At 33.0% G+C, this 25,257-nt stretch overlaps 1 protein-coding gene across 1 annotated transcript in view; it reads right to left on the bottom strand.

Annotated features, from left to right (window-relative positions):
- LOC145266452 (uncharacterized) overlaps nucleotides 1-9,836 on the bottom strand; it is a 582,076-nt gene extending 572,240 nt beyond the window's left edge. Inside the window, exon 1 of the mRNA XM_080122128.1 lies at nucleotides 9,786-9,836. Coding sequence (XP_079978254.1) covers nucleotides 9,786-9,821 — 36 coding nt within the window. The 5' untranslated portion in view covers nucleotides 9,822-9,836. The remainder of the gene's footprint in view (nucleotides 1-9,785) is intronic.
- Nucleotides 9,837-25,257: the final 15,421 nt, after the last annotated feature.

The following is a 25,257-nucleotide window of genomic DNA, read 5'->3' as shown; positions in this document are numbered from 1 at the left end:
TATATATATATATATATATATATATATATATATATATATATGTATATATATATATATATACATACATATATATATATATTATTATTATTTATTCGTAGGTAAACAGTTACATTTGGTCGCTACAAATAGCCATCTGTTTCAGGCAATTACTTTTTTTTATAGCATCAAATAGTTCAGGGTCGCCTGACGAAATCTCATTGATTGAAACAGATGTCTGTTTGTAGCGACCAAATGTAACTGTTTACTTTCGATTATATATATATATATATATATATATATATATATATATATATATATATATATATATATATATATAAGCCATGATTGAATAGAGGTTCTAAGTAATTCGCAATTGTATTTCTTGGCCGCCCACACAGAGGATTAAAACTTCCACCTTCAGAAGAATATCACTTTTTGTAATTAATCTTTTCAAGTACTCTAACCACTGAATCATCGGCCCTGGCGAATCATTGTGAAAATCACACTCAAGATGATAACAGTAGTCTGATGAATCCAAATAATTCGAAAAATTTATTGATCAAAATAAGTACCATCAGAATCAAATCACTTTTGCCAGCGCAAAGCAAGAATACTTTTGTCAGTAATGTAAAAATCTTGCATTCTAGTGGTGATGAAGTCGCTGAAGGCGTTTTTGATATCGCTAAGGTTTCTGGGGGATTTCTCATGCAGAAAGTATCCAGATGCTTGAAAAGGTGGGAGTCAGTAGATGAAAGGTCTGAAAAGCGTGGCGAATAAGGCAGAGTTTCGTATCACAATTCGTTGAACTTTTGCAGGGTCGGTTTAGAAACATATGGTCGAGCATTACCGTGGAGGAGAATAATGTTGTTGACTTATGCTGAGTGTTGTTGTAGAAGTTTCTGATGCATTTCATCGATTTGTTGACAGTACTTCGGCGCCGTAATGATTTCGCCTGCATTCCAAAAACTGTAATGGATTGAATCGATCGCAGACCACCAGTCAGCATGATTTTCTTTTGGTGCAACTCTAGCTTCGGGATATGTCATGGGCTTCGTCAGCATCTAGCCACTGAGCTGGGCGTTGCTGGTTTTTGTAAAGGAATGTTGTTTACTCGTATAAATTTTAGGGGTAAGTACATTTTTTTTTGTTTTTCTTTAACCGTATTTTTTTCTTGTTTTTTTTTTATTTTATTTTCAAGACTTTTTGTTCAGTCAGGTTGCTTTGTTTTTTTTGTTTTTTTTGTCTTTTATGTGGGGGGATTACTCAGAAATAGAAAACATGTGGCTTTTTGTGTGTGCTAATGCAGAGAGTGATCCGTGCTATTTTTAAAATCGTATTTCCACGTTTAATTAAAGTTTTATGATATGTTTTTTTATTCAATTGTAAGGTTAAAGTACAGAATGGGTACAAAACACCCTCCCCTCCCCATGTTAAGAATGGCTTTTTAAATAATAACGTTATTATTTCAGCACGGATCACTCTCTACATGGGTAACTTTTTTTTTTCAAGAAATAGTGATTTTTTTTTCTTTTAACGGTTGTTAATTGCCGGCGGAAGAAATCTCTTGAGATGAGAATATTTCTTTAGGACTGTTGATCGGCCATCGACAGCAAAAAGGGAGGTGATGGGATAAAGGAAATGGGAGGAAGCCTCCAAACTGGGTAGCTTTCGGAAATGTAATTTATGATGAAGACAAAAGGATCGTTTCCAAATTTTTGTCTCCACATAAATTCAAGTAAATATGTATCAAGAAGCTCCCGGCTGGTCCCGTATTCTTGCTTGTTACGCTGTTTTGCTTCCACATCCTTTCAACATGGTTCGTTGTTTTTCTAGCATGCACAGATTTATTTCCTTGCCTGTCATTTTTGTTTGGCGAGTCTGAAAATATAGTTGTTTGTCAGCTTTTTGGGGGTTCAGTCGATTTCTTCCAGTTCGAATGCCGTCTGCTTTCATTTACATATTGCTTTTTCATTGGTTAATCAAACCCCCAGAAATTGAAGTACAAAAAATGTTTTAAAATAAATAAATCATTAAAAATAACGGTGCTGATGCAGAGAGTAGTACGCGCTATTTTTTAAATCGTATTTCCACGTTTAATTAAAGTTTTATGATATGTTTTTATTCAGTTGTGAGGTTAAAGTACAGAATAGGTACAAAACACCCTCAAGATGAGATAATGTAAAGAATGGCTTTTTAAATAATAACGTTATTATTGCAGCACGGATCACTCTCTGAATGAGTACCAAAAAAACTAATCATAAATTAAAAAATTACTAAAAAATAAAAAAAAAACTAACTTTTTAAAGTCGAATTAGCGTTTCAACATTTGAATAACGCTGGCTGACACCGATGATTGCCGGTCTCGCCCGATCTGGGCTTGACGGGAAATACCGAAAATTCGGGTCAAATTATGCAAGAGTACCGTTCATTGTTATTAAACACACATTATACACACGCACGCGTGAAAACACGAAAAGCGAAGCTGGTTTATTATATACAGACATTTCTACGTTTTCTCGTAATATAACTGCTTACCAGTTATTCGAGCAAAGAACACAGTTACGGTAAAAGGATAAAGGGTCCATTGGAAATCGAAACAGAAAAAGAAAAAAGGGAGGTTTTACTTGTGTATTTCTGCTATTAAAAAAAAAACGAAAATTATACATAAAATAATAAATAAACATGCACGTAAACAAATATAAACTTCTCAAAATTCTGTTAAAAATTATTTGTCTGCTTTGTTTTGGTTTTAATTCGATCATATTGATTAAAAATACGATATTAAAACTATAATCAAGCAAATTTTTACTGATTTTACTTAGTGTTTTACCTTGGGATTAAAGAATGCAGTTAGTTCGGTGATACAAACAATTAGAACATTAAACCATTCGAGCATAAAAGGGATGGGCGATACAAGATCTGATTAGACGAAATGCAAAAGGTTTCGGCTAAGGAAAAATGTCAGGTAGCTAATAATAATAATAATGATAATAATAATAATGATAATAATAATAATAATAATAATAATAATAATAATAATGATAATAATAATAATAATAATAATAATAATAATAATAATAATAATAATAATAATAATAATAATAATAATAATAATAATAATAATAGTGCTGGTACAGTGTATGCATTGTGCTTTATTTTAGATAGGATTTCCAAGTTAACTTTTATGATATCTTTTTTTTTTCATCAAATTGTTATGTGAAAATGCAGAATAGTAAGAAAGCCTCTCCTTATTAAGATTGGCTTTCTAAATAAGGTTATTATTTCAGAACGGTAAGTACACGGCACAAATATCAAACAATATTTATTTATATTTATAATAAAACGTTACTCGCTTAAGTTCAGAATAAAATCACGATTTTCTTTTAACGGATGATTTCAAAAAAAAATGTTTTGAACGCTACTAACTGAATTTCTTTCAATACAGTTTGCAATTTGGAGACGGAATTGTTTTTGTTGAGATAAGTGATTTCAATCATGCTTTTTATTTTAGATTTAAAATATTAACAACTCCATTTTATTTCAGTATTTAATTTGTGTATTTCTGTTTTATTAAATGCTAGCTTTTTTCTAGTCCAATACCGGCTTCCATCTTATCTCGAAATTACTTATAACGGCACCAACTTACTTTCGGAAGAACCCCCCCCCATCAGCCTTTTCTTTTATATCGTAAGCTTCTTAAAACGTTACTAGCTTAAGTTCAGAATAAAATCACGATTTTCTTTTAACGGCTGATTTAAAAAAAAAATGTTTTGAACGCTACTAACTGAATTTCTTTCAATACAGTTTGCAATTTGGAGACGGAGTTGTTTTTGTTGAGATAAGTGATTTCAATCATGCTTTTTATTTTAGATTTAAAATATTAACAACTCCATTTTATTTCAGTATTTAATTTGTGTATTTCTGTTTTATTAAATGCTAGCTTTTTTCTAGTCCAATACCGGCTTCCATCTTATCTCGAAATTACTTATAACGGCACCAACTTACTTTCGGAAGAACCCCCCCCCATCAGCCTTTTCTTTTATATCGTAAGCTTCTTAAAACGTTACTAGCTTAAGTTCAGAATAAAATCACGATTTTCTTTTAACGGCTGATTTAAAAAAAAATGTTTTGAACGCTACTAACTGAATTTCTCTCAATACAGTTTGCAATTTGGAGACGGAATTGTTTTTGTTGAGATAAGTGATTTCAATCATGCTTTTTATTTTAGATTTAAAATATTAACAACTCCATTTTATTTCAGTATTTAATTTGTGTATTTCTGTTTTATTAAATGCTAGCTTTTTTTCTAGTCCAATACCGGCTTCCATCTTATCTCGAAATTACTTATAACGGCACCAACTTACTTTCGGAAGAACCCCCCCCCCATCAGCCTTTTCTTTTATATCGTAAGCTTCTTAAAACGTTACTAGCTTAAGTTCAGAATAAAATCACGATTTTCTTTTAACGGCTGATTTAAAAAAAAAATGTTTTGAACGCTACTAACTGAATTTCTCTCAATACAGTTTGCAATTTGGAGACGGAATTGTTTTTGTTGAGATAAGTGATTTCAATCATGCTTTTTATTTTAGATTTAAAATATTAACAACTCCATTTTATTTCAGTATTTAATTTGTGTATTTCTGTTTTATTAAATGCTAGCTTTTTTCTAGTCCAATACCGGCTTCGATCTTATCTCGAAATTACTTATAACGGCACCAACTTACTTTCGGAAGAACCCCCCCCCCATCAGCCTTTTCTTTTATATCGTAAGCTTCTTAAAACGTTACTAGCTTAAGTTCAGAATAAAATCACGATTTTCTTTTAACGGCTGATTTACAAAAAAAAATGTTTTGAACGCTACTAACTGAATTTCTCTCAATACAGTTTGCAATTTGGAGACGGAGTTGTTTTTGTTGAGATAAGTGATTTCAATCATGCTTTTTATTTTAGATTTAAAATATTAACAACTCCATTTTATTTCAGTATTTAATTTGTGTATTTCTGTTTTATTAAATGCTAGCTTTTTTTTTTTTTTTCCTCGTACATATGTTTATTTATCTACCGAGTTGATAGCAAAAATTACGAATTATACTCATTTTTAGTTCGTGTGAGGGGAATCTATCACCATACTTTCCCTTAAACACGTCTGTTGGACTTTTATTAAGTACAATACTTAATAATTTTTTTTTTGTTTTTTTTTTTTAATGGGGAGTAGAAAACGCATTGTGGATGCGTTATCGGCAGCTCCTGTTACTCTCGCTTCTTCTTTTTTGTCCCTCAGTCCTCATTTTTTAAATGAGTGAGTTTTCGGACAAAGGGAGAAGAAAAAGCTGTTTTCTAGGTTGGCAGTATTTTTGCGAACAGTTGGCTGAGATGGCGGAAATTTTCTGTTTCTATGTCTATCCTTGTAGCCATGTCACTAGTAAGGGTGCTGGAGGTAAACGTTTTGTCTGGGCTGACGTTATCCGCCTGATAGTCAGGGACCCGAACCTTGGATTAACCACTAAGGAGGCTGTCCTATCAGCAGGTGCAAAGTACTGGGGCTGCTGTATTGCCATTTGGTGAATGGATTCTGGACCATGCAGTAGCTTCTGGTGGGGCCTCTCGATGCCATACTAGTGGGTAATTGTTACGGCTTTACCTTATCATTAGCTACAAATAAAAAAAAAATTCTTCGTTTCTTTTTCTCTCTTAATTTCCCCTCTCTGTCCTGCTCTAAGTAAATCTGTCGACCTAGTCCACAAATTCCAAAATTTCATCATGACAAGTTTCAAGAAAAAATACACGATTAAACCCGGTTCTCCAACTTCCAACGTAGACCCCTACTACCATGTCTCCTTCTCCAACATCAGGGGTCTTCGTTCTAACCTTCCAGAGGTTGAAACCCAATTACAGGAGACTAAACCAGACCTTTTATTTTTAAGTGAAACTGGCATTGGACAGGCTATTTCCCTAGATGAGTTTGCAATTTCAGGATACTCTAACTTAACTTCTAAATCTGACCCCCAAGATCGCCATGGGCATGGAATATGTGCCTATATTAAAGATAGCTTTCCATGTGGGAGGGACATCTCCAGGGAAGATCCTAACTTACCCGATATGTGCTTCCGGGTTGCTTTAGCTCACACTACTGCATTTATATTTACTCTCTATCGCCCCCACAACAGCGGAGTTACTATCTTTCAAAGCATATCTGAGAAAATTGACCAAGTCCTTTCTACTTATCCTTCAGCTAACACTCACGTATGTGGAGACTTCAATGTTCACAACGTCGAATGGTTGACCCACTCAAACAAGACCAATGATGAGGGGAGGTTCTGTCATGATTTCTCCATTGCCTATGACCTCACTCAGATTGTTCAGGAACCTACCCGTGTGCCCGATAATGACGGCCAGTATGCGAGCCTACTAGACCTTTTTCTCACAACTTGCCCTGAACTATGTTCAGTTTCTGTTCTGTCGCCTCTTGGATCTTCCGACCACTCTGTTGTATCAATTAAGATAAAAATGAAATGTAATAAGTCCCCAGACGTACCTCTTCATCGTACAGTATATCGATACACTAAGGCTGACTGGGATAGCTTCCGTACATTTATATCTGATCTACCTCTGCATTCCATGTTTAAAAAGGATGTGTCCTCTATAGTATTAGACCTAACTGAATGGTTAATTGTAGGTATTGACCATTTCATACCCTCTAAAAAGTTTCAGCAAAAACCTAACAGCCAGCCATGGTTCTCTCCAGAATGTGCTGCTGCCATTGCGCACAGAAATCACTTTTTCCACTGCTTCAAACGTAATAGATGTATGGAAACTAAAGCCGTTTTCAGGACTGCCAGCAACCATTGTAAGAAAGTAATAAGGAACGCAAGAGTGTTGTATGCTCAATCTGTTAAGTCCAAAGTAGCTGAGCAGAGGCTTGGTTCCCACCAGTTTTGGCAAATAGCAAACAGAATCCTGAATAGAAGCGTGTGCTCCATCCCAACTATTATCAATGGACCTGAGGTAATCTCGTGAGCATCAGACAAAGCCAAACTCTTTGTCAAGAACTTTGCAGCTAATTCTACCCTTTGCGACCAAGACCGCCAACCTCCAATATTTCCTCCTGTATCAGAAAACACGCTATGTGATATGCGTATATCTGTACGTGATGTTGCCAAGCTAATCAAAAACCTTGATTCCAGTAAAGCAACTGGCCCTGATGGTATTCCAATTATAGTACTCAAAAAACTTCAACCTGAATTAGCGCCCATACTTACAAAACTGTTTAAACGTTGTCTTAAGGAGAATAGTTTCCCATCTCCCTGGAAAATCTCATCAGTATGCCCTGTATTTAAGAATTCAGGTGATCGCTCATCCCCCTCTCAGTACAGGCCAATAAGTCTCCTGTGCGTCATGAGTAAGTTGCTAGAATCTGTGTTAAATACAGAAGTAATCAAACATCTCAACAAAAATAACCTTCTTAGTGACACTCAATATGGTTTCCGTTCTGCTAGATCTACAGCAGATGTCCTTACAGTTATATCGCATAGGATTAGCAAATCTCTCGACGGTGGCAATCTTTCTAGGGCAATTGCTCTTGACATATCTAAAGCCTTTGATAGGGTATGGCATAAAGGTTTACTTCATAAGATCGCTAGCTATGGTATAGCTGGAAAAGTCTTCTCAATTATTAAATCATTTCTTTCTGATAGGTTCATAAGAGTAGTAGTTGAGGGGCAAAAATCAGAAGCTCACAGTATTAATGCCGGTGTCCCTCAGGGATCCATCCTGGGCCCAACTCTTTTCCTGATCTACATTAATGATCTTCCAAATCATATCCTTACATCATTTGTAGACATTTATGCTGACGACACTACCATTTATGGTACCACATCTAAGACAGTAAACGACCAAGTTCTCTCCAATTCTCTCTCCTCTGATCTTGAGCACGTAGTACAATGGGAAAAGGAGTGGCTGGTTACTTTTAATGCATCTAAAACCAAGCTTCTCTCTTTACATCATCAACATTCTAATTCACATTTGTCTTCAATTGAAATGAATGGCTCTCGTCTTCAGGAGGCCTCAAGTTTTGACAAGCTTCTGGGCTTGACCATTACTCCTGATCTTAAATGGAACACGTATATCAAATCTGTTGCCAAGGCCGCTGGAAAAATGGTGGGATCTTTCTATCGATCCAGTAGATATCTCACTGCTGATGCTATTCTCTACCTATATAAGAGCCAGGTACGTCCAAGGATGGAATACTGTTGCCACATCTGGGCAGGAGCTGCTAGAAAGGACTTGTCCTGCCTTGATAGAGTTCAAAATAGACTTCGTAGCCTCGTAGGAGATGTCCTTTTCTCCTCCTTGCAACCTCTATCTCACAGAAGAGATGTTGCGAGTTTGTCTCTGATGTATCGTTATTTTCATGGAAAGTGTTCAACTGAGCTTCAATCTATGTTCCCCCCTCGCCAAAGTTTCACAAGAAACACTCGTCTAGCTGTAAACACTATCAATAATTTCCCCCACTCTTTATCTGTGCCTAAACCTAAACGTAGATTCCATGAACAAAGCTTCTTTCTTAGAACTGCACGCCTGTGGAATTGTCTTCCGTTTTCCTGCTTTCCGGCTGACTACAATATGGTTGTGTTCAAGTCTAAAGTAAATAAGTTCTTGATGAGCCGTTCCATATAAGTTATTAAATTTACCAAATTTTCATTATTAATGATTACTATATTGACCAATTTCTACTGTACACTCTTTAACCCTTATCCTTGAGTGGCCTCTGGGCCTTGATAATGTGGTGATGCCTTTGTAAAAAAAAAAAAAAAAAAAAAAAAAAATACAAGAAAATATGTTAATAAAAATTTCATTTTATTTTTAGTTCATATCAAAATTTTAATTAAAACTGATTTGTTAATGAATTTTTAAGATAAATTTGTGTTCGGATGAATAAAGTTTTCGAGAGAATAAAGAATTTAAAGAATAAAGTGAATTTTAATTAAAAAAATTTTTAATTATCATAAAAAATGCTTCTAACTTTAAAATATTTGGAAATACTCAATGAAATGTTTTAGTTATTATTAAAAGAACGAACTGAAAAATATTCTCATATAGAAATTGTGTTTTGCAGTTAAAAAAAAATAAAATGAAATATTCGACTTCCTTCGATTGATATAAAAATTCAAAAACAATCCACTTACTATTATATTTTGTTAGATTAAAATTATCTTAATGTGCAATTATTATTATAATCACAATTATATAATTATCTTAATGGAGGATTGTTTTTCTCGTTAGGAGAATAAAAAACATGCACAATCTAATGCAACGAAAAATATTTTTGTGGCGACGTGGTTCAACTGGAAACTTTCTATACCTACATTTTGATCAGGAAGTGATGTCACGCTGTTATGTTCACTGAACTACTCTCTTGGTGATGGTAGTTTGACTCTCTCTCAACAAAAAATAAATAAATCTTTCTGACCTGCTCCTCACGCAGGTTTACCCCTGTCCACAAAAATAAATAATTTTTACTGTCTTGCTCGTCACCCAAGCCAACTCCCTTCTCAAGAAGAAATAAATAAATCTTACTGTCCTGCTTTCAGCTAGGTTGATCCCTGTCCTCAAAAAGTAAATAAATCTCATTCCAATTACAGTAGCCTTGTACACTTCAGTAATAATATGTTTTGTTTGAAGTGAATGAAATTAAATTACCAAAAGAAGTAGAAATTAATTTTTTAGAGACGGTTATATAGCAGAGGGTGATAATCTACAATAATTATTAAAAAAAAAAAGATGAAAATAAAAAAAATAATAATTACCTTTAGGATAATCAAACCTAACAATATTCCAGCCATAGTTTCTGTTTCTGGAACACAGAAGGACTTTTCTTTGCTTTTTCTTTTAACGCTCTGTGTGCAGCTTGTTGTGGAACTAAATGCAGTATTAAATTGAACACTGATATAAAACGATTATATATATATATATATATATATATTATTCGCCCATCTATAAATAGCATTCAATCTACTTAAGCACAGTGTAGCATGACTGGCTACATTATTTTTATATAATTATATATATATATATATATATATATATTATTTTCCCTTCTATAAATAGCATTCAATCTACTTAAGAACAGTGCAGCATGACTACCTACACTATTATTATATTATTATGCGGTTATATATGTTATATATATATATACAGTGGGGAAAATAAGTGTTGGACACATCCCATTATTCTTTATTTAACACATTTTTTATGCAGCGAATGACGCGAAAATTTAACAAGAAGTAGTTACTAATTAAACAATAACAAATAACTTTAGAAATTGGAACCTTTTAATGCAGAACAAAAATTATATAATAAAAACGAGAATAGCCGGAAAAAAAGTATTGGACACACTAACACAATTTGATCTAATATTTAGTTGAAAACCCCTTATTGGCTATTACAGCTTCGAGACGTTTTCTATACGACGAAACTAATTTGTGACAACGTTCAGGCGAGATTTTTGCCCACTCTTCAACACATACTTCCTTCAAATCCTGAATATTATGTGGATCTCGCTTGTGGACCATGATTTTGAGCTCTCTCCATAGATTTTCTATAGGATTTAAGTTTGGGGACTGAGTGGGTCACTTAAGAACATCTATTTTGTTCTGTACGAACCAATCGGAGGTTATTTTAGCAGTATATTTGGGATCATTATCTTGTTGAAAGATCCATCCTTGTTATATACCTAACGCATTGGAAGCAGGCAAGAGATTATTTTCAAGAATTTCTCGATATTTGGCTGCATTCATCTTTCCATCTATAATATGAAGTGGTCCAGTACCATTTGAAGAGAAGCATCCCCAGCACATGACATTTCCACCACCAAACTTTACAGTGGGGAGGGTGTCCTTGGGATCGTGCGCTGTGCCATCTCTTCTCCATACTCGACGTACAGAGTTAATGCTGAAAAGTTCCACTTTCGTCTCATCGGACCAGATCACATTCTTCCAGTAATCACCTTTTTTCAATAAGTGGTCTCTTGCAAAATCCAGATGAGCATTAACATGACATTTTTTAGTAATGGTGTATTTTGAGGTGTACGCGATTTAAGACTCTTGCATCAGAGTATATTACTAATCATTGGTTTCGTTACTACTATCCCTGCTTCTTCCAAATATTTCTGAAGTTCGCCTCGTGTGGTTCTCGGTTGCTGCTGAACTTTTTATACAATTTTTCTCACTGCTCAATCCGATATCTTGCGAGGAGCTCCGGTGTGCGGACGGTTCAGGGTTGAGTCATGCACCTTCCATTTCCTAATAAGGTTTCCTATGGTGCTTACAGGGATTTTGAATTGAGCAGATATACGCCGAAAACCAATTCCATTCTTGTGCTCGGCAATAATCTAATCACGGACGACTTGAGAGAGTTTTTACGTTTACTCATCCTGAGAACCTTCACGCATGATGGCTTACTGGTGACTAACATGTTTCAATACTTTCCAACGACCTAGAGTATGGTCTACAACAATTAAGAAACTTCTAAAACTTATAATAGTGTCGGAAAATAAAAATACAAATTACAATTGTCAGCATTATTTATAAAAAATGATAATAAAATATAATTTAAAACAATGTGTCCAACACTTTTTTTCCAGGCTATTCTCGTTTTTATTATATAATTTTTGTTATGCATTAAAATGTTCCAATTTCTAAAGTTATTTGTTATTGTTAAGTTAGTAACTATTTCTTGTTAAATTTTCGTGTCATTCGCTGCATAAAAAATGTGTTAAATAAAGAATAATGGGATGTGTCCAAGACTTATTTTCCCCACTGTATATATATATATATATATATATATATATATATATATATATATATATATATATATATTCGCTCATCCACATATAACATGCAATCTACTTAAGAGTAATGTAGCATGACTCGTGTTATGAATAAAGAAATAGACGATGGCATTTTTCTATTTTTGTAGAAGATCCTCGGCAAAACAACACAGTACTCAACACAGAGTTAATTCTCTATTGAATGTATATATATATATATATATATATATATATATATATATATATATATATATATGTATATATATATATATATATATAATGGGTTAAGAAATTCCAACGAAAGAAAGGTGTATATTTAAATAAGGGAGTAGTCACCAACAATGTGTATTTTTTAACATTATTTTATTATTCCGTGTCTTGGTTTTTAATTGAGAATTATGTTTGGATCATTGTAATAATGTTTTTAAGTCATTGAAATCGTTTTTACGCGCGTTTCAGACGTTCTGTGAAGCGTCCTCGTCAGAAATTATTTTCAAATGTGTTGGAGATGTAAAAATGGCAATTTTCGTAGTTCATTTGAAGTGTTTCCAAGGGGTGGAGGCTTGTAAGTATTTATTATTCATTGGCATGTTCAATTTTTATTACTCTTTTATTGGACTTGTAGAGCCCGCTAACCTGGCTGTAGTCACTCTCTCTTTCTGCTAGTGTTTTTTTCTTTTCGTTTAGGGTGGGGTAGGGTGTGTGTGTGTGTGTGTGCGTGCGTGTGTGTGTGTTTGCTTTTATTGGTTTGAGAATGTGTATACTGTTTTATAGTATTATGAGGTTATTTGCTTCCCTAGGAAGGTGACTGTGATTCGAGGTCGTTAATAATGTGTATGTGTGAGGAGGGGGGACCAGCTCTTCTGAAATAAGGGTAGGGGTGCTTTCATTCTATGTTGATATTTATTTTTTTGGATTCTTGGATTTTAGTATTGTGATTTTTCGTTTTAGTCTTTTCGGGTATACTTTATATTATGTTTGTTTTGAAAGAGGGGTGTATTTAAAATATGTATAGGGGATTTTTTAATGTTTCTATTTATTTGTCTCTCCATGTGGGTACGGCCAGACCCAGGATCGGTTCCTAGTGTGGGGAAGATTTTGTTCCCCAGAGGGGGGAGCAATTGGAGGGGGTATAGGTATGGGAGGGGGATGATAGTTGTTTCAGTCATGAGGGGGTTCCCCACACTAGGAACCGATCCTGGGTCTGGCCATACCCACATGGAGAGACAAATAAATAGAAACATTAAAAAAGCCCCTATACATATTTTAAATACACCTCTCTTTCTAAACAAAATAATATAAAGAATACCCGAAAAGACTAAAACGAAAAATCACAATACTAAAATCCAAGAATCCAAAAAATAAATATCAAAATAGAATGAAAGCACCCCTACCCTTATTTCAGAAGAGCTGGTCCCCCCTCCTCACACATACACATTATTAACGACCTCGAATCACAGTCACCTTCCTAAGGAAGCAAATAACCTCATAATACTATAAAACAGTATACACATTCTCAAACCAATAAAAGCAAATACACACACGCACACACACACGCACGCACACACACACACACACACACATATACACACACACCCTACCCCACCCTAAAGGAAAAGAAAAAAACACTAGCAGAAAGAGAGAGTGACTACAGTCAGGTTAGCGGCCTCGACAAGACCAATAAAAGAGTAATAAAAATTGAACATGCCAATGAATAATAAATACTTACAAGCCTCCACCCCTTGGAAACACTTCAAATGAACTACGAAAATTGCCATTTTTACATCTCCAACATATTTGAAAATAATTTCTGACGAGGACGCTTCACAGAACGTCTGAAACGCGCGTAAAAACGATTTCAATGACTTAAAAACATTATTACAATGATCAAAATATAATCCTCAATGAAAAACCAAGACACGGAATAATAAAATAATGTTAAAAAATACACATTGTTGGTGATTACTCCCTTATTTAAATATATATATTTATATATATATATATATGTATATTTATATGTATATTACTGATTTCAAAAGTTAGAAATGACCTAGGTGCAATCAACTAGAATTGAAACGAAAACATTTTGTCCTCCAGCTGCGTCCCTACCGTTTCAGCTAATCTGATAGCTAGATTAAAAGGATTTTGAATTAAACCACTTTAAGCTACCTTTGAATTTACGCATGCGTTACACTAATACAAATATATCGATAAGTTGAAATGAACATATACATCTTCTGTTTTATTTATATAAATTTAAAACTGTATTTATTATATTAGAGATATTCTAACGAAACACATGGAAATTTCACATTTATATACCCCATCTGTTAGATATTGCTGCCGTGAATTATGTGGACGTCCGGCGCAAATGCAGACTCCACGACATTGTCATACTACCTTTCCTCAAACCGAAAAAAAATTATCTAAATACTCTGGTTTACATAGTTTCAGAATATATCAGGTCATGGAAATCTATTTCCAAAACACTTGGAAGAGTTTTTGGCATATTTTCAGCTAATGGACGTTTGGTGCCAACACAGGCCCCACAATCATATTGTACCATCTTTGGACAAAACAAGGGTTTTATTTTCATGTATTACTAAATTAGGCACGAATTGCTGTTGCCATTTCTACTGCTGCTGCTGCTGATGCTTATGATTATGATGAAGATTATTTGCTATTCAAGTAACTTTGACATGGGGAATCTTCTAGGTTCGCCAGCGGAAAATATTTTAGAGTCATATCTAAAAAGATATTTACTAAAAAATAAAATCAATTTTTTTAATATTATCTTTTAAGCCTAAAAACAAAATACAATGATGTTCGGACAATTTATTTTTCTTTAAAATTCAAATATTTAAACACAATAACAAACTTACATGACATAAAAGTAGAAAATCTTTGTAAAAAGTAAACAAAATAAAAAAAAAACGGAAGTATTTATTAGTGATGGGACGATTCCAATACTTGTCCTGATTCTGATACAATTATCGATTCTGATTCCAATAGCAAAAGCGCCCAAAAAGACACTGCCATAACATGGTGGGATCTTTCTATCGATCCGGTAAATATCTCACTGCTGATGCTATTCTCTATCTATATAAGAGCCAGGTACGTCCAAGGATGGAATACTGTTGCCAAATCTGGGCAGGAGCTGCTAGAAAGGACTTGTCCTGCCTTGATAGAGTTCAAAATAGACTTCGTAACCTCGTAGGAGATGTCCTTTTCTCTTCCTTGCAACCTCTATCTCACAGAAGAGATGTTGCGAGTTTGTCTCTGATGTATCCTTATTTTCATGGAAAGTGTTCAACTGAGCTTCAATCTATGGTCCCCCCTCGCCAAACTTTCACAAGAATCACTCGTCTAGCTGTAAACACTATCAATATTTTCCCCCACTCTTTATCTGTGCCTAAACCTAAACGTAGATTCCATGAACAAAGCTTCTTTCTTAGAACTGCACGCCTGTGGAATTGTCTTCCGTTTTCCTGCTTTTCGGCTGACTACAATATGGTTGTGTTCAAGTCTAACGTAAATAAGTTCTTGATGAGCTGTTCCATATAAGTTATCAAATTTACCAAATTTTCATTACTAATGATTACTATATTGTCCAATTTCTACTGTCCACTCTTTAACCCTTATCCTTGAGTGGCCTCTTTGCCTTGATAATGTGGTGATGCCTATGTAAAAAAAAAATAATAATATAACGCAACCAGCATCTATTGAAAATAATTTATGTAGTATGCTTTCAAATTTTAAAGCTTTATTTATTGCAAAGTTTTTCATTAAATATCATTAAGGTTTAAATATAACTATAGTAAAGTTATTTAAAAACAAAACACTACTATCAGGTTGACAAGTTCTTTCAGTTTTTACTTTTCAATTCAGATGAATATATCTTGACTCCAACAAAATTTATTAACGTTTCTGAATTTTTGAGATTTTTTTTTTTTTTTTTTTTTACAAAGGCATCACCACATTATCAAGGCCCAGAGGCCACTCAAGGATAAGGGTTAAAGAGTGTACAGTAGAAATTGGTCAATATAGTAATCATTAGTAATGAAAATTTGGTAAATTTAATAACTTATATGGAACGGCTCATCAAGAACTTATTTACTTTAGACTTGAACACAACCATATTGTAGTCAGCCGGAAAGCAGGAAAACGGAAGACAATTCCACAGGCGTGCAGTTCTAAGAAAGAAGCTTTGTTCATGGAATCTACGTTTAGGTTTAGGCACAGATAAAGAGTGGGGGAAATTATTGATAGTGTTTACAGCTAGACGAGTGTTTCTTGTGAAAGTTTGGCGAGGGGGGACCATAGATTGAAGCTCAGTTGAACACTTTCCATGAAAATAACGATACATCAGAGACAAACTCGCAACATCTCTTCTGTGAGATAGAGGTTGCAAGGAGGAGAAAAGGACATCTCCTACGAGGCTACGAAGTCTATTTTGAACTCTATCAAGGCAGGACAAGTCCTTTCTAGCAGCTCCTGCCCAGATGTGGCAACAGTATTCCATCCTTGGACGTACCTGGCTCTTATATAGGTAGAGAATAGCATCAGCAGTAAGATATCTACTGGATCGATAGAAAGATCCCACCATTTTTCCAGCGGCCTTGACAATAGATTTGATATACGTGTTCCATTTAAGATCAGGAGTAATGGTCAAGCCCAGAAGCTTGTCAAAACTTGAGGCCTCCTGAAGACGAGAGCCATTCATTTCAATTGAAGACAAATGTGAATTAGAATGTTGATGATGTAAAGAGTGAAGCTTGGTTTTAGATGCATTAAAAGTAACCAGCCACTCCATTGTACTACGTGCTCAAGATCAGAGGAGAGAGAATTGGAGAGAACTTGGTCGTTTACTGTCTTAGATGTGGTACCATAAATGGTAGTGTCGTCAGCATAAATGTCTACAAATGATGTAAGGATATGATTTGGAAGATCATTAATGTAGATCAGGAAAAGAGTTGGGCCCAGGATGGATCCCTGAGGGACACCGGCATTAATACTGTGAGCTTCTGATTTTTGCCCCTCAACTACTACTCTTATGAACCTATCAGAAAGAAATGATTTAATAATTGAGAAGACTTTTCCAGCTATACCATAGCTAGCGATCTTATGAAGTAAACCTTTATGCCATACCCTATCAAAGGCTTTAGATATGTCAAGAGCAATTGCCCTAGAAAGATTGCCACCGTCGAGAGATTTGCTAATCCTATGCGATATAACTGTAAGGACATCTGCTGTAGATCTAGCAGAACGGAAACCATATTGAGTGTCACTAAGAAGGTTATTTTTGTTGAGATGTTTGATTACTTCTGTATTTAACACAGATTCTAGCAACTTACTCATGACGCACAGGAGACTTATTGGCCTGTACTGAGAGGGGGATGAGCGATCACCTGAATTCTTAAATACAGGGCATACTGATGAGATTTTCCAGGGAGATGGGAAACTATTCTCCTTAAGACAACGTTTAAACAGTTTTGTAAGTATGGGCGCTAATTCAGGTTGAAGTTTTTTGAGTACTATAATTGGAATACCATCAGGGCCAGTTGCTTTACTGGAATCAAGGTTTTTGATTAGCTTCGCAACATCACGTACAGATATACGCATATCACATAGCGTGTTTTCTGATACAGGAGGAAATATTGGGGGTTGGCGGTCTTGGTCGCAAAGGGTAGAATTAGCTGCAAAGTTCTTGACAAAGAGTTTCGCTTTGTCTGATGCTCACGAGATTACCTCAGGTCCATTGATAATAGTTGGGATTGAGCACACGCTTCTGTTCAGGATTCTGTTTGCTATTTGCCAAAACTGGTGGGAACCAAGCCGCTGCTCAGCTACTTTGGACTTAACAGATTGAGCATACAACACTCTTGCGTTCCTTATTACTTTCTTACAATGGTTGCTGGCAGTCCTGAAAACGGCTTTAGTTTCCATACATCTATTACGTTTGAAGCAGTGGAAAAAGTGATTTCTGTGCGCAATGGCAGCAGCACATTCTGGAGAGAACCATGGCTGGCTGTTAGGTTTTTGCTGAAACTTTTTAGAGGGTATGAAATGGTCAATACCTACAATTAACCATTCAGTTAGGTCTAATACTATAGAGGACACATCCTTTTTAAACATGGAATGCAGAGGTAGATCAGATATAAATGTACGGAAGCTATCCCAGTCAGCCTTAGTGTATCGATATACTGTACGATGAAGAGGTACGTCTGGGGACTTATTACATTTCATTTTTATCTAAATTGATACAACAGAGTGGTCGGAAGATCCAAGAGGCGACAGAACAGAAACTGAACATAGTTCAGGGCAAGTTGTGAGAAAAAGGTCTAGTAGGCTCGCATACTGGCCGTCATTATCGGGCACACGGGTAGGTTCCTGAACAATCTGAGTGAGGTCATAGGCAATGGAGAAATCATGACAGAACCTCCCCTCATCATCGGTCTTGTTTGAGTGGGTCAACCATTCGACGTTGTGAACATTGAAGTCTCCACATACGTGAATGTTAGCTGAAGGATAAGTAGAAAGGACTTGGTCAATTTTCTCAGATATGCTTTGAAAGATAGTAACTCCGCTGTTGTGGGGGCGATAGAGAGTAAATATAAATGCAGTAGTGTGAGCTAAAGCAACCCGGAAGCACATATCGGGTAAGTTAGGATCTTCCCTGGAGATGTCCCTCCCACATGGAAAGCTATCTTTAATATAGGCACATATTCCATGCCCATGGCGATCTTGGGGGTCAGATTTAGAAGTTAAGTTAGAGTATCCTGAAATTGCAAACTCATCTAGGGAAATAGCCTGTCCAATGCCAGTTTCACTTAAAAATAAAAGGTCTGGTTTAGTCTCCTGTAATTGGGTTTCAACCTCTGGAAGGTTAGAACGAAGACCCCTGATGTTGGAGAAGGAGACATGGTAGTAGGGGTCTACGTTGGAAGTTGGAGAACCGGGTTTAATCGTGTATTTTTTCTTGAAACTTGTCATGATGAAATTTTGGAATTTGTGGACTAGGTCGACAGATTTACTTAGAGCAGGACAGAGAGGGGAAATTAAGAGAGAAAAAGAAACGAAGAATTTTTTTTTTATTTGTAGCTAATGATAAGGTAAAGCCGTAACAATTACCCACTAGTATGGCATCGAGAGGCCCCACCAGAAGCTACTGCATGGTCCAGAATCCATTCACCAAATGGCAATACAGCAGCCCCAGTACTTTGCACCTGCTGATAGGACAGCCTCCTTAGTGGTTAATCCAAGGTTCGGGTCCCTGACTATCAGGCGGATAACGTCAGCCCAGACAAAACGTTTACCTCCAGCACCCTTACTAGTGACATGGCTACAAGGATAGACATAGAAACAGAAAATTTCCGCCATCTCAGCCAACTGTTCGCAAAAATACTGCCAACCTAGAAAACAGCTTTTTCTTCTCCCTTTGTCCGAAAAATCACTCATTTAAAAAATGAGGACTGAGGGACAAATAAGAAGAAGCGAGAGTAACAGGAGCTGCCGATAACGCATCCACAATGCGTTTTCTACTCTCCATTAAATAAAAAACAACAAAAAAAAACAAAAAAAAACTATTAAGTATTGTACTTAATAAAAGTCCAGCATGAGGATTATTTATTCGTATTATTTGGATTCATCAGACTACTGTTTCTTGAGTGTGGTTTTCACAATATTTCAGTCAATGTATCCTCCGACCTTCTTTAGGTGTAACTTGTTGGACACGGGAATTTGGACAATTTATTCACGAGCGGAACCCTTTATTAACTTCACGGACGTAGCGTGCGCTAGTTCCATCAGCCATGATTGAATAGAGGTCCTAAGTAATTTGAAATTTTGTTTCTTTTTCGCCAACACTGAGGATTAAAACTTCCACCTTCAGAAGAATATCACTTTTTGTAATTGATTCTTTCAAGTACTCTAACCAATCGGCCCTGGCGAACCATTGTGAAAATCACAATCAAGATGATAACAGTAGTCTGATGAATCACTTTTGCCAGCGCAAAACAAGTATACTTATGCCAGTAATGTAAAAATCTTGCATTCTGGTGGTGATAAAGTCGCTGAAGGCGTTTTTGATATCGCTAAGGTTTTTGGAGGATTTCTCATACAGAAAGTATCCAGATGCTTGAAAAAGTGGGAGTCAGTAGATGAAAGGTCTGAAGAGCATGGCGGATGAGGCAGAGTTTCGTATCACCATTCGTTCAACTTTTGCAGGGTCGGTTTAGAAGCATATGGTCGAGCATTATCGTGGAGGAGAATAATGTTGTTGACTTATGCTGAGTGTTGTTGTAGAAGTTCCTGATGCATTTCATCAATTTGCTGACAGTACTTCAGCGCCGTAATGATTTGGCTTGCATTCCAAAAACTGTAATGGATGAAATCGGCCGCAGATTTGTTTAAAAATTTTTTGCCTACCATCGTTCATATTATTCAAATTGCTTTCATCGTTCATGTTATTCAAATTGTTTGCATCGTTCATGTTATTCAAATTGTTTTCATCGTTCAATATTATTCAAATTGTTTTCATCGTTCATATTATTCAAATTGTTTTCATCGTTCAATATTATTCAAATTGTTTTCATCGTTCATGTTATTCAAATTGTTTTCATCGTTCAATATTATTCAAATTGTTTTCATCGTTCATATTATTCACATTGTTTTCATCTTTAATATTATTCAAATTGTTTTCATCGTTCATATTAATCAAATTGTTTTCATCGTTCATAGTATTTACATTGTTTTCATCGTTCATAGTATTCAAATTATTTTCATCGTTCATATTATTCAAATTGTTTTCATCGTTATATTATTTTAATTGATTTCATCGTTCATATTATTCAAATTGTTTTCATCGTTCAATATTATTCAAATTGTTTTCATCGTTCATATTATTCAAATTGTTTTCATCGTTAATATTACTCAAATTGTTTTCATCGTTCATATTAATCAAATTGTTTTCATCGTTCATAGTATTCACATTGTTTTCATCGTTCATAGTATTAAAATTATTTTCATCGTTCATATTATTCAAATTGTTTTCATCGTTACTATTATTCAAATTGTTTTCATCGTTACTATTATTCAACTTGTTTTCATCGTTCAATATCATTCAAATTATTTTCATCGTTCATATTATTCAAATTGTTTTCATCATTACTATTATTACAATTGTTTTCATCGTTCAATATTATTCAAATTCTTTTCATCGGTACTGTTATTCAAATTGTTTTCATCGTTCATATTATTATAATTGTTTTCATCGTTCAATATTATTCAAATTGTTTTCATCGTTCAATATTATTCAAATTCTTTTTATCGTGCATATTATTCAAATTTTTCCATCGTACACATTATGCAAATTATTTTCATCGTTCAATATTATTAAAATTGTTTTCATCGTTTATATTATTCAAATTGTTTTCATAGTTATATTATTTTAATTCAGTTCATCGTTCATATTATTCAAATTGTTTTCATCATTATATTATTTTAATTCATTTCATCGTTCACTATTATTCAAATTGTTTTCATCGTTCATATTATTCAAATTGTTTTCATCGTGCATATTATTCAAATAGTTTTCATCGTTCAATATTATTCAAATTCTTTTTATCGTTCATATTATTCAAATTGTTTTTATCGTTCACATTATTCAAATTGTTTTCATCGTTCAATATTATTGAAATTATTTTCATCGTTCATATTATTTAAATTGTTTTCATCGTTATATTATTTTAATTGTTTTCATCGTTCAGGTTATTCAAATTGCTTTCATTGTCATATTATTTTAATTGATTTTATCATCATATTATTTTAATTGTTTTCATCGTTCATATTATTCACATAGTTTTCATCGTTCATATTATTCAATTTGTTTTCATCGTTCAATATTATTCAAATTCTTTTCATCGTTTATATTATTCACATTGTTTTCATCGTTCAATATTATTTAAATTGTATTCCTTGTTCATATTATTCACATTGTTTTCATCGTTCATATTATGTAAATTGTTTTCCTTGTTCATATTATTCAAATTGTTTTCATCGTTCATATTATTAAAATTGTTTTCATCGTTCATAGTATTCACATTGTTTTCATCGTTCATATTATTAAAATTGTTTTCATCGTTCATATTATTTAAATTGTTTTACTCGTTCACGTTATTCAAATTGTTTTCATCGTTCATATTATTTAAATTGTTTTCATTGTTCATATTATTCAAATTGTTTTCATCGTTCATATTATTCACATTGTTTTCATCGTTTATATTATTCAATTTGTTTTCATCGTTCAATATTATTCAAATTCTTTTCATCGTTCATATTATTCACATTGTTTTCATCGTTCAATATTATTTAAATTGTATTCCTTGTTCATATTATTCACATTGTTTTAATCGTTCATATTATTAAAATTGTTTTCATCGTTCATGTTATTGAAATTGTTTTACTCGTTCACGTTATTCAAATTGTTTGCATCGTTCATATTATTTTCATTGATTTCATCGTTCATATTATTGAAATTGTTTTCCTTGTTTATATTATTCAAATTGTTTTCATCGTTCATATTATTCAAATTGTTTTTATCGTTCATATTATTCAAGATGTTGGCATCCTTCATATTATTAAAATTGTTTTCATCGTTAATAGTATTCAAATTGTTTTTATCGTTCATGTTATTCAACTTGTTTTCATGGTTCATGTTATTCAAATTGTTTCCATCGTTCCTATTATTCAAATTGTTTTCATTGTTCATATTTGTTGTGGAGACGCCCACTAATTAGCACACGTGGGTGAAAAGATATAGAAAAAGGTATCAAGTCAGCAAGACCGGGGAACGCCGGATAGGCAAGACGCATGTGCCGGTTGCTCCATGAAAGACTTTTACCAACCCCGGAAGAGATTTTTGCCAAACTAAATGGTGGGAAAATTGTTTTCAAAATTAGATTTGTCCAACGCCTATTTGCATATTCCGATAGAAGAAAATTGCTCAAATATTTTATGCATTAACACACACAAAGGGTTATTGAAGTATAACCGATTACCGTTCGGGATAAAAGTCGCGCCGGCGATATTCCAGCAAGCGATAGACACAATGTTGAACGGTTTAGATTGTGCTTGTCCATACCTGGATGACATAATAATAAGGAGCGCGTCCATAAGTGAACATATAAAGCATTTAAAACCAGTGTTCACAAGAATAAACGAGTACGGATTCAAGGTGAAAGAAAACAAATGTGAGTTTTGTCTAGACGAAATCAAGTATTTAGGACAAATAATAAGTAAAGATGATCGACGCCCTGATCCAGAAAAAGCGATAACAATTAGGAACATGCCAGCACCACATAACGTGACGACTTTACAGAGCTTCTTATGCCTCGCGAACTAATATCAAGTATTTATCAAAGGTATGCACGACCTAAGACCTCCGCTGAACGAATTATTAAAGAAAGAAACACCATGGATATGGAAAAAAAAATGTCAAGACTCATTTGAGGAAATTAAAAAGACTTTGACGTCAGATTAACTTATTACGACTCAAAATTACAAATAATTGTTGCGAGTTACGCAAGTTTAGAATAAAAAAGCTTTTATACTTAAGAATAAAAAAGCTTAGTAACTTAAGAATAAAAAAGCTTTTATACTTAAGAATAAACAAGCTTTTATACCTAAGAATAAAAAAGCTTTTAGACTTAAGAATAAAAAAGCTTTTATACTTCAGAATAAAAAAGCTTTTATACTTAAAAACAAAAAAGCTTTTATACTTAAGAATAAAAAAGCTTTTATACTTAAGAATAAAAAAAGCTTTTATACTTAAGATTAAAAAAAGCTTATATACTTAAGAATAAAAAAAGCTTATATACTAAAGAATAAAAAAGCTTTTATACTAAAGAATAAAAAAGCTTTTATACTAAAGAATAAAACAGTTTATATACTTAAGAATAAAAAAGCTTATATACTTAAGAATACAAAAAGCTTTTATATTTAAGAATAAAAAAGCTTATATACTTATTAAAAAAAGCTTATATACTTAAGAATAAAAAAAGCTTATATTCTTAAGAATAAAAAGAGCTTATATGCTTAATAAAAAAAGCTTATATACTTTAGAATAAAAAACTTTTATACTTAAGAATAAATAAAGCTTTTATGCTTAAGAATAAAACAAGCTTATATACTTAAGAATAAAAAAGCATATATACTTAAGAATAAACATAGCTTGTATACTTAAGAATAAAAAAAGCTTATATACTTAAGTATAAAAAAGCTTATATACTAAGGAATAAAAAAGTTTTTATACTTAAGAATAAAAAAGCTTTTATACTTAAGAATAAAAAAGCTATTATACTTTAGAATAAAAAAGCTTTTATACTTAAGAATAAAAAAAGCTTATATACTTAAGAATAAAAAAAGCTTATATACTTAAGAATAAAAAAAGCTTATATACTTAAGAAAAAAAAGCTTATATACTTAAGAATAAAACAAGCTTATATACTTAAGAATAAAAAAGCTTTTATACTTAAGAATAAAAAAGCTTATATACTTAAGAATAAAAAAAGCTTATATATTTAACAATAAAAAAAGCTTTTATACTTAAGAATAAAAAAGCTTTTGTACTTAAGTATAAAAAAGCTTTTATACTTAAGAATAAAAAAAGCTTTTATACTTTAGAAAAAAAAAGCTTTTATACTTAAGAATAAAACAGCTTCTATACTTAAGAATAAAAAAGCTTTTATACTTAAGAATAAATAATCTTTTATACTTAAGAATAAAAAAGCTTTTATACTTAAGAATAAAAAAGCTTTTATACTTCAGAAGAAAAAAGCTTATATACTAAAGATTAAAAAAGCTTTTATACTTAAGAATAAAAAAGCTTTTATACTTAAGAATAAAAAAGCTTGTATACTTAAAAACAAAAAAGCTTTTATACTTAAGAATAAAAAAGCTTTTATACTTAAGAATAAAAAAAGCTTTTATACTTAAGAATAAAAAAAGCTTTTATACTTAAGATTAAAAAAAGATTATATACTTAAGAATAAAAAAAGCTTGCATACTTAAGAATAAAAAAAGCTTATATTCTTAAGAATAAAAAAAGCTTATATACTGAATAAAAAAAGCTTATATACTTTAGAATAAAAAACTTTGTACTTAAGAATTGAAAAAGCTTTTATGCTTAAGAATAAAAAAAGCTTATATACTTAAGAATAAAAAAAGCTTATATACTTAAGAATAAAAAAAGCTTCTATACTTAAGAATAAAAAAAGCTTATATACTTAGGAATAAAAAAAGCTTATATACTTAAGAATAAAAAAGCGTATATACTTAGAATAAAAAAGCTTATATACTGAAGAATAAAAAAAGCTTATACTTAAGAATAAAAAAAGCTTATATACTTAAGAAAAAAAAGCTTATATACTTAAGAATAAAAAAGCTTATATACT

The sequence above is a fragment of the Euprymna scolopes genome, chromosome 41, assembly GCF_053919585.1.
Source record: "Euprymna scolopes isolate OS-2025 chromosome 41, ASM5391958v1, whole genome shotgun sequence".
NCBI lineage: Eukaryota > Metazoa > Mollusca > Cephalopoda > Sepiida > Sepiolidae > Euprymna > Euprymna scolopes.
This window is presented reverse-complemented; position numbering and strand designations above follow the sequence as displayed.